The 10050-nt window shown below is 37.0% G+C and overlaps 1 protein-coding gene across 1 annotated transcript in view; it reads left to right on the forward strand.

The window, feature by feature from the left end:
* PPP4R3A (protein phosphatase 4 regulatory subunit 3A) overlaps nucleotides 1-9739 on the forward strand; it is a 45109-nt gene extending 35370 nt beyond the window's left edge. Inside the window, exons 11-15 of the mRNA XM_050337037.1 lie at nucleotides 87-256; nucleotides 2946-3088; nucleotides 5675-5865; nucleotides 6367-6593; nucleotides 8877-9739. Coding sequence (XP_050192994.1) covers nucleotides 87-256; nucleotides 2946-3088; nucleotides 5675-5865; nucleotides 6367-6593; nucleotides 8877-8990 — 845 coding nt within the window. The 3' untranslated portion in view covers nucleotides 8991-9739. The remainder of the gene's footprint in view (nucleotides 1-86; nucleotides 257-2945; nucleotides 3089-5674; nucleotides 5866-6366; nucleotides 6594-8876) is intronic.
* The last annotated feature ends 311 nt before the right edge of the window (nucleotides 9740-10050 follow it).

Raw genomic sequence — 10050 nt, forward strand, 5'->3', positions numbered from 1 at the left:
TGTAAATTGCCCTAACTAATGCTGAGTCATTTTTGCATTTTTTTCATTTAAGTTTAAAAATTCTTCTGACAACACTTCTGTTTCAGGTGCCCTACGTTTCAAGAGAAAGATAATTGGGCTAAAGGATGAATTCTACAACCGTTATATAATGAAAAGTTTTTTGTTTGAACCTGTGGTCAAAGCATTTCTAAATAATGGTTCCCGTTATAATCTGATGAACTCTGCAATAATAGAGATGTTCGAATTTATCAGAGTGGTGAGTGCTGTTACATGCTGAAGATAATTACTGTATTGTTTAGTCTTGTAATTCAATTTCTTTTTGCTTTTGCCCTAAATTATGCTATCATAATGGGACCATGTGATACTGTATTTATATGAACCTTCTTTTATATCACTGTTACATATTTGTACATGTTCTTTCCTACATTCAAACAGTACCATTACTTGAAAATTAGATTCACTCGATAGTGTGCTCACAGTACCCAGATTTGCAAAGGCAGCACTAATCAAGTTTCATCATGCAGATTGGATAGACTTGTTATGTATGACAGGAACGTAATTTGAAACTAGTGCTACAAACCCATCAAATTTACCTCTGCTCTGTAATGACAATTCAATGGAATATGGAAATATACAGAAGAGATACCAGTCTTTTGGTTATGTTAATGGACTGCTGCAGAGTCCCTTCCATGGCAAGCCTCTTAAATATTCATGGTAATTTGGCTGTCTGCACAGTACTGTTTCTCCCTGTTGTTTGCATCCAGATTCTGACAGATGCTGTACAGACTGTAAATGTGGTAAGGTAGGCCAAGCTAGGGTGCAGACAGCTGTGGAGGAGTTAAGTCACCAGACTTTGTCACCTCTTGAAACCTTCTGTGCTGATACCTCTTTCCTCTTTGAGTTGGAACTCAGGATAATTTAAGACTGAAATGACCTGATAGTCATGGCAGAGTTGATTGAAAACTGGTTTTGAAGCTGTGAAAAAAGTGAATCCATACAGGTGACCCTGATTTGTGCTGTGCTGTATTGGGTTTGTGTGCCAAGGTTTTGATGGGCGACAGCTAAAGAGTTGGCATCTGTGGAACCTACTAGAAGCTTCCCCTGTGTTCAGTATAGCCAATGCCAGCTGGCTCCAAGACTAATGTGCCACTGGCCAAGGTTGGAGCAGAAATTCCCTTGAAGACCATGGGGAGGTAGGTTGTCTCCCTGCAGCCCGTGGAGGACCCCACACTGTAGCAGGTAGATACCCAAAGGAGGCTGTGACCCCATGGGAGGCCTGCACTGGAGCAGGCTCCTGGCAGGACTGTGGCCCCATGGAGAGAGGAGCCCACATTGGAGTGGGTTTGCTGGCAGGACTTGTGATGACCCATGGAGGGCACACAATGGAGCAGCCTGTTTGGGAAGCACTGCATACTGTGAAAGGGACCCACACTGGAGCAGTTCATGAAGAACTCTGACGTGGGGGAAGGACTCACTTTGGAGAAGTTTGTGAGGGACTGTCTCCCGTGGGAGAGTGTGAGGAGTGCTGCTCCTGAGGAGGAAGAAGCAAAGGAGCAGCAGAGACAACCTGTGATGAACTGACCGCAACCCCCGTTCCCTGTCCCCCCGCACTGTTTGGGGGAGGAGGTAGAGAAAATCACAAGTAAAACTGAGCCCAGGAAGAAGGGAGGGATGAGGGAAGATATTTTTAAGATTTGGGTTTCTTTTGCATTGTCCTACTCTGATTTGATTGGTAGTAAATTTAGTTAATTTCCCCAAGTCGAGTCTTGTTTTGCCCGTGACAGTAACCGGTGAGTGATCTCTCCCTGTCCTTATCTCAAACCAGGAGCTTTTTGTTATATTTTCTCTCCCCTGCCCAGCTGAAGAGTGGAATGATAGAGCAGCTTTGGTGAACACCTGGTGTCCAGCCAGGGTCGTAGTACTATGTGTGTTCTTTCAGTATTCCATGAGATTGGGTACTGATTCTATAGATCATGCTATGAGAAAATAAATAAATATTTTTTTCTTATCCACCTTTTCACACAGATATCAAGGTTGCATTCCCAGACTACTTCTTGGTATCTGTCAATAATTTTGTCAACTTTTTTTTTCATCCACGTTTATTTTCAAAGACAGCGGATTTTCAAAAAGCATACTTCTGTTGTTATTAGTGTATTACCATTCACAGCAGATGACTTTTAAGCACATAACCAAAAAGATTACTTTTAAGCACATAACCTGCAGTGGATGGTAATTCAGGTGTTTGTTCTGCAGTGTATTCCAAGGGCTTTGCAGCGTTAAGAAAGCAAAACAATGCACAGGAGCAGTTTTCCTGCTGCAGTGTGCAGACCTGTGCTAGTCTCAGCTGTGTACAGTGGCTTTGAGCAGCCACAAAGCTAAAATGAAATAGCAGAAGAGTTGGGAAACTTTTGTAAAGGACCTTGACCAGTACTGCATGGCCACAAAGTAAAAAACTTGATGTTGGGTTCTGATGAAAAATAGCTTTCTTGTTCTCATTCTAAACAAATGCATTGAATACTTATTTTTACATAAGTAATTTATTTGTGGCAAGGAAAGAAATAATATGAATGCCAAACCTGTATCTCTTAAACATGTTTTTAACTCAACAGGTACCAGTTAATCTGTCAACATAAAAATATTTATAAGTTACAGTAGGAAAAGTGTTTTAAGATTGGGTTTGGTATGGATTTTTTATCAGATTTTAGGTTCTGTCGTGTTTTGAAGAAGATACTTCTAGAAAATTGACACTGTTTTGCTAATTAAATATGTGATACCCTAGATTTTTAACTGCAGTGGTATGCTTAATACTTTTGCATAAGCTAATTAATACAGTGCTTCGTACAGCATATTTTAAAATAATTTCTCCTTTGAGTTACTTTTTATATTGTATTAAAGAAATTCACTTGAATGAAAATAAGTCACTTTATATGTGTTCATTCCTATAGGAAGATATAAAATCGTTAACGGCTCATGTAATTGAAAATTACTGGAAGGCACTGGAAGATGTAGATTATGTGCAGACATTCAAAGGACTGAAACTACGATTTGAGCAACAAAGGGAAAGGCAAGATAATCCAAAACTTGACAGGTAAAATGCACTCAATGCGCTTAATAGTATATTAAGGCGTTAATTCCCTTTTTGGAATATTGATGGGTTGTTCTCTGATAGTGGGAAATGTACATAATTTAGACTCCTGCTTGCGTCTCAAGCACTGTCAAGTTTACTTGACTAAAAGTGGGATTTTCAAATGTGTTGCTGCAGACTTCTGATCAAATCAACTTTCAGCTAACGTTAGTTGCTGGACTCCCAGTCATAATGCTAATTTTTCATATCCTAAACTTACGTACGCTATTTTAATGAGGCTGGAAGCTACCGAGTATCTGAAGTTCATTTGTTTAAATAAAGCATTTCCGCTGCTGATTTGAATGATTGCTCAGTTGTGAATTAACATTCTGTGGATTTTTCCTTAAAAAAAATTCACACGTCAGATTTCCTTTTATTTTAGTCAGTTGTGGGAGTAGATATTTAGATAAGCTCTACCAAAATGCCTGAGAAGTAGAATATGCAGAAAAATTTTCCGAGAACACTTTTTTGTCACTTTTAGAGCTGCTGATGGAGTAAAAAACAACCTGATGTAACACTTGAATCACACCTTCTGTTTCTTGCCAGAGCAAAAGTTCCTTTCCTTAATACACATTTACCCAAGATTAAAAGGTTGGAGTGTATAAAAATAGGAAGTTTAGGCCTCCTTACTCCACTTATTTTTGACTTATGTCTAGTGTCATTAAAACAAGATAGACTGCTTGTGTGAATAGATGAGTTACTCTTAAGAATTGTTAGCAAGACCTGTTCTTGTTCTACTCTCTTGAATTAGCTTGAGAAAACATTAAAAAATCAATCCTGATTAGACCTACGAGGACACCTTGAAATCTCAGACTTTTATTTCCTGCCACAAGTATTTAAATTTGAGACTTGTACAATTAAAATAAAGAGTATAAGTGTACATTCAATTTAAAATGTTGAATCACCTCCAAGAGCATGTGTAGGACCTGCAGTTTTGAGTACTAATGTTTTATAAGTGAAATGTTGTTATTTTGGCTTGTGTCAGCTAAGCTTATCACTTAAACAGCTGTGAAATTCAAGCCTTGTGATTTTTACTTACTTACATTAATGCATGTGTTGGAAAGAACACCCAGCTGTAATTCAGTAATTTCTGTCCAGTACAGCAAGTAAAATATTAGTGTTTTCCTGGCTTCAGTTGAGCTAAGGGGCTGTGTATAGTTGTGCTGCATGAGTTTATCCAGCAGAAAATAGGAACTTCAAGAGGTCTGGAGCTCAACCAGCTCGGTTTTTACCTTCTTCCTACATCTGATATAGTGGCTGCACAAGTCTTGTCATAGTCCATGTAATTTCTTAAGTCAAACCCCAGAGATATTAACATGAAAAAATAACAAGAATCTGTTTACATATTTTAGCAAAGAATAGTTTGGTAAGGAAGGAGACGTACATTTTGTTGGCATGGGCCACACAAGTATTCAGAAGAGTTCCACTTAACTCACAGTTTTGCTCTATTAACAGAACTCAAGGTTAAGTGCAGTGTAAAATGATGCAGGATGTATAGATCCAGATGATAATGCTGGCAAGCAATTTAGTCAGAATTAGATTTATTTTTAAAAATACATTTAACATTCTTATTAAATACCTCACGATTTTCTAATTTTTCCCCTTCTGGCTTTTTTCTGAAGTCAGTAATGCAAGACCCTTTCTCTAAATAGAAGGTCTAGGTTGTGTTATTAACATTTTGGTCCCAGGAACTGAGATTTTATGAAAAATACTGTATTTCAGCCAGTAAGTTGAGAAGTGCTCCATCAAGGGTTTCACGTTTCTGTTGGAAATTGACTGTTCAAATCAACATCTAGCAATGAAAAGAATGTTTTCAACCTCTTTTCCACTTCTCCTTTCCCATTCTTCAAGGGGCACATACCTGTCCCTTGGTTCCAATGCCTTAATACATCTTCTGTGAGAAAAGAGAAAAGGAAGGTTGAACAGAGATAAACCGGCACTAATAATAGATCAAATGGGGAGGGAGAAGTAGCACTTCATATCCAAGGCTCTGAAGAATGGAAAATACTGATACTGACCAGAGGTTGTAACAGGTTGATGTGGCAGAGAGAGAGAGCTGTCTTTTTAATATATCTATTTAAAACTGGAGTAATATTTAAATTACATTTTTATTGGATTTTCCTTGTTAATATATTGGACCCTGAATACTGACAGGTTACAAAGTATTTTCAGAGGAAAAGTCTATAATTTCTAAACTCTTTGTTTTACAACATTTTATCAGTGCAAACTGGCAAACCAAGCTTGAATGCAACACTTCAGTGAGATTTATCAAAATGAATTTTAATAATGATGTTTATAAGCCACAAAATTCTATACAGAGAGTCTGAAAGTGCTGTTTGCAGAGTTGTACCTTATTTGATTTATACAGAAAAGTTTTTAATGGTATTTGCATTGAAAATACAAAGGTTCACATTACAGAATGATTTGCTGGTGGTTTTATTGCTCTACAATGTATGTAGCCGTACACTGTCACTGTAACTGCAGAGCAGAAGTTTTATTATAAATGAGTTGACTTTTGAATCTAAACTTTTAAAACTTACTGTTTTGCAGCATGCGCTCCATTCTGAGAAACCACAGATACAGAAGGGATGCGAGAACCCTGGAGGATGAAGAGGAAATGTGGTTTAATACTGATGAGGATGATATGGAAGATGGAGAGGCAGTGGTGCCCCCTTCTGACAAACCTAAAAATGATGAGGATATTATGGATCCGATCAGTAAATTCATGGAAAGAAAAAAATGTAAGTGATGAGAAGATGTAACTTGTATTATTTTAGTCCTACTACAATGAAGGATTTGCATGTATTTATTCTGAAGCATGTAGATTTCGAAATTGTGACATCAAGTTGGTGGACCACCCCTTTAAAACAGTTTTGTTGTCTTTAAAAGCAGAACAATACAAAATGTTGTTGATTTCTAAAGCATTTCAATGATCTTACCTGATAGTTGAGTTTTCCTGTGTTTTATTCAGGTTTATAATTAAAAATTTTCTTTATAATGTTCAGGCGATATCATTGATATAGAACAAAATAGATACCATCCATAGAACGTTCTTTCCTGGCCAGTGGCAACAGCTGGTAGGTGGAACAGTAGTATGGAAAAAAAGTCAGTGATGACTCACTTACTGAGTTGTACATAAAGTATTAAGCCTTTTTCCACACAGTAAAGTGATTTGTAATTAAGTGTTTCATTCAGTAATATGCTTTACTTTTGCTTTTTTTTTTTTCCTTTTTCCCCTCCAGTGAAGGAGAGTGAAGAAAAGGAAGTTCTTCTGAAAACTAACCTTTCAGGTCGTCAGAGCCCAAGTTTCAAGCTTTCTTTTTCCAGTGGTACAAAATCTAATCTTACCAGCCAGTCATCTGCAAGTAATCTACCTGGATCCCCTGGGTCCCCTGGGTCTCCGGGGTCCCCTGGCTCACCAGGATCAGTTTCTAAAAGCACATCTCAGATGGCAGCTATTACAACTAAGGTAATTTTCAATGGCCGTAGGTTGACTTCACTGTTATAGAGTAGGAATTTTCTTTAGCATCTGTCTCACATTTGTGTGAATTCTGGCACGTTAAGCACTAATGGACTGTCTGGTTTGTGTGGACTTATTGTTTGGCCTTCAGCATTTTTAATGAGATCTGCCATATATAGAAGAAATAAAAGACGTTTTAGTGCCCAAACTCCTCAAGCAGGAAGCACACCTCTGATTGCTCTTAGCAGCGATATTCACTGGGAAATACAGACAACACTTTACTTTTATTAGATTGCACAGGGATATTTGGCAGGTAAAAATACAGAAATGTTTTAGAAACATGGCCAAAAGTTTGCTAGATTCCACAATGTCCTGCCACACCCATTGGAGGTTTCTGCTATCACCGTTTTTAATATTGTTCAGAATTACATAACTGGCGTTCGTGAAAGAAAGAAATTGTTTTAGGGGTGGTTGCTGTAAGCTAAAACAGTTTTTAATGTCCTGGTGAGACTTTTTTACCTTTTGAACTAACATATAGTTTTGGTTTGGAACATACTGTAGTAATAGAAGAAAGCCCCTTTAAAAGAATATTACAGCTTGCAGTAAATATTCAAAACTAACATTTCAAAATACATTTTAGGACACTGTTGGATTTTATCAAATATTTGGCTAAAAGTATTTAAACCAAGTCAGAGAAATAGTGACTGGTGTTTTCACAGCGCAGGGGGCCAGATTGGGTAGTGTTGATACAGGGTAGTTCAGATAATGAGAATTTATTTTCATAACAAGTGCTTGCGTTTCTGAAAGGTCAGGTACGTATACCACTTTTCACACAGCCTTGGAATAACTCTGATTCATCCTTGTTTTTTAATGCCACCATACTGCTTGTTCACCTAACTTCTAGTGAAGGTAAATGGCGGGTTAAGTTTTTTTCTTTCTTCTAATTGAACGTGGCTTAAGAGTTTGTATTTGGGTTGCCTTCTGTTGAAAACACCTGAATTAGAAGAGTTTTGCTGATGGAAGGACTAAAGGAACACTTCCTCTAAATCCCTCTGTGGAGGAAACTCCTTGCATAATCCAAGAGTTAGTCAAGGACTTTTTAAAAGGGATGGAACTGGCTTGGAAATCAATTCAGTTTATTAGAGGCCTGTTCTCTCCCAGACAGTGTAATTCCTTGAGTCTGAAATGGAGTCTTTACATATGGAACATATTGCATACAGTTTTGGCTCCAAAAATTCAAATAATGGTGGCAAATGAAAAGTGTTCAGGTTACACTGAGTATGCAGAGCACTGAAAAACCACTTGTGGATTCAGGCATAAAGTACATTCTTTCAGAGTAAAATGTGCTGCAGTCACAAACTAGAAAAATGTTGAAATTGGGTTTTCCATTATCTGATGCTGCTGTTTTAGGGGTAGTATCCTCAGTGTTGTGTTGTATGCGACTCTACAGAATGTGTGTAATGGTTTTTCAAGTTGTATTTTGGTAGACAGTTGACAAAATTTTCTAGTTTGGATGTCCATCATTAGGTACCTGAATAAATAATAGAACCTTTGAGTAAAGTATCAGTAATTGCCATTGTAGTTAAATGCTGGTTAAGCTTCAGAAATTGCAACATAGTTAGAGAAAGTTTCAGAAGTTTGTGGTGCTTCTTTATGGGTCCAGAGCTGCCTAATCTTAAAATTTGTGGTTATTTGCAACACAAGGAAGGTTTTAATGTTACTAGATACGTTTCCGTTTTCAGCTGACAAGTTATTTAAACTTTGTAACCTGTACACCTCATTCCATTATCTTACTCAAAAAACCCCAAAACTCTTAAGTTGCTACACACTTAAACTAACTTTCTTGAAGACAGACTGTATTCTAAAAGTATCATAACTCAAAGATTCGAATTCAAAGGATATTTCATATTTGTTTCTGAAGTGCTTCCAAATCACTCACTGCAGTCAGCTGTGCTCAGTAAAAATAGAATTTACGTCTTCACAGATGGAGCTGCAGTGACACTTAGCAAAACTAAGTAGATTTTTTACTTTACTTAAATTTCAACTGGAAATACTTCCAGTTGGATAGGTAAAACCCCATTTTGGATTTATTAATTTAAAAATCTTTCAGATAATGTAATTAATTCAATTCATCACTGAAGGATTTCTTTTGTTCTGCTTCATTTTATTCAAAACCTCCTGAACCAGAATGCTTGTGGCAATATTCTGTGCAGACATCATGTTACGATACAGATGTGAAGTATCAATGTGCAAACATTTTCTTAATTATAGTAATTGTGTCTGTCTTCATAGGGAGGCCTCGTTGGGCTTGTAGATTATCCTGATGATGATGAAGAGGACGATGAAGATGAAGATAAAGAGGAAACTTTACCTTTGTCAAAGAAAGCAAAGCTTGAGTCATCATAATGGCAACTGCTGAAGAACATTACCAGTTGGGGAAGGATATTTTTTCCAAAAACAAACAAACCCACAGCAAAGCAGCAATCTTTTGTGATTTACTGTGTGTGACACAGATAAACCTATACAAATGGATTTCTGCCAATCAAGTGCCAATTCAAAGGAGCAGAAGAAGGAGAAATAGTTCATTTAGGGGAAAGACTTATGCCTTTGAGCTCTCCAGCTTGGACCACATGTTGCCCTTTTCTCAGGGAAGGAAATGGAAAACAAAACAAAACAACAAAAAAAAAAAGCCAACAGGGCAGGAGTTTTAGTGGAACTCTGGATTGGCTGGTCAGTTGCTACAATCAGAATATGCTTTCTTGGACCATGTATGAGACTTCTGAAGAAAAGGCAGGGTTTGCCATAATTCTTCACTAGTTAAGAATGCCAGCAGTTTCTTTGTAAAAAAGAGACCTGCCTTTGAAATCGTACATTCTGAACATTTTACTCAAGCTACAACAGGTTTTAAAAACCTCTACGGGGGAGGGCCGAATATAAAGTTTCCTCTTTTTTTTTAAATCTGTTCCCTTTGCCCTTTAAACTGCAGATTTTTTTTTTTTTTGAGGTGGGGGATTTGTTTGTCCCTTCTTGATTAAAGATTGAGTGGAATTCTAGATGTGGTCACTTTTGTGTCATAATTTTTTTTGCCCCCCTGAGTGTATGCTTAGTTGTTGAGTATATATTTGGGACCATTAAAATTTTTTGATGTAATATAATCTCACTGTTGTGCTGGTACCTGTTTCACACTGTGTAATTTTGTTCTGCATCACAGTTCTTAATATGTTTAGGATTTTATGGAAGATGGTATAGTTTTTATTGGAGAAAAAAAAATCTTACCACAATGTGCATAAAAGCAATAACTATTTTGTGACTAAATATTTTATATTAAATTTTACATCAGCAACTGTTGAGAGAAGAATCAGGGAAATAGGATGAAATAAAAAATTTGAAACCTATAAATAGGAAATTAGTATTCCAAAGAGATTTTGAAATTTCATAGCTCAGAACAATGATGGTAACTAATTCA

This window comes from Myiozetetes cayanensis, unplaced genomic scaffold (genome assembly GCF_022539395.1).
Source record: "Myiozetetes cayanensis isolate MyiCay16 unplaced genomic scaffold, myiCay2020 scf6-25, whole genome shotgun sequence".
NCBI lineage: Eukaryota > Metazoa > Chordata > Aves > Passeriformes > Tyrannidae > Myiozetetes > Myiozetetes cayanensis.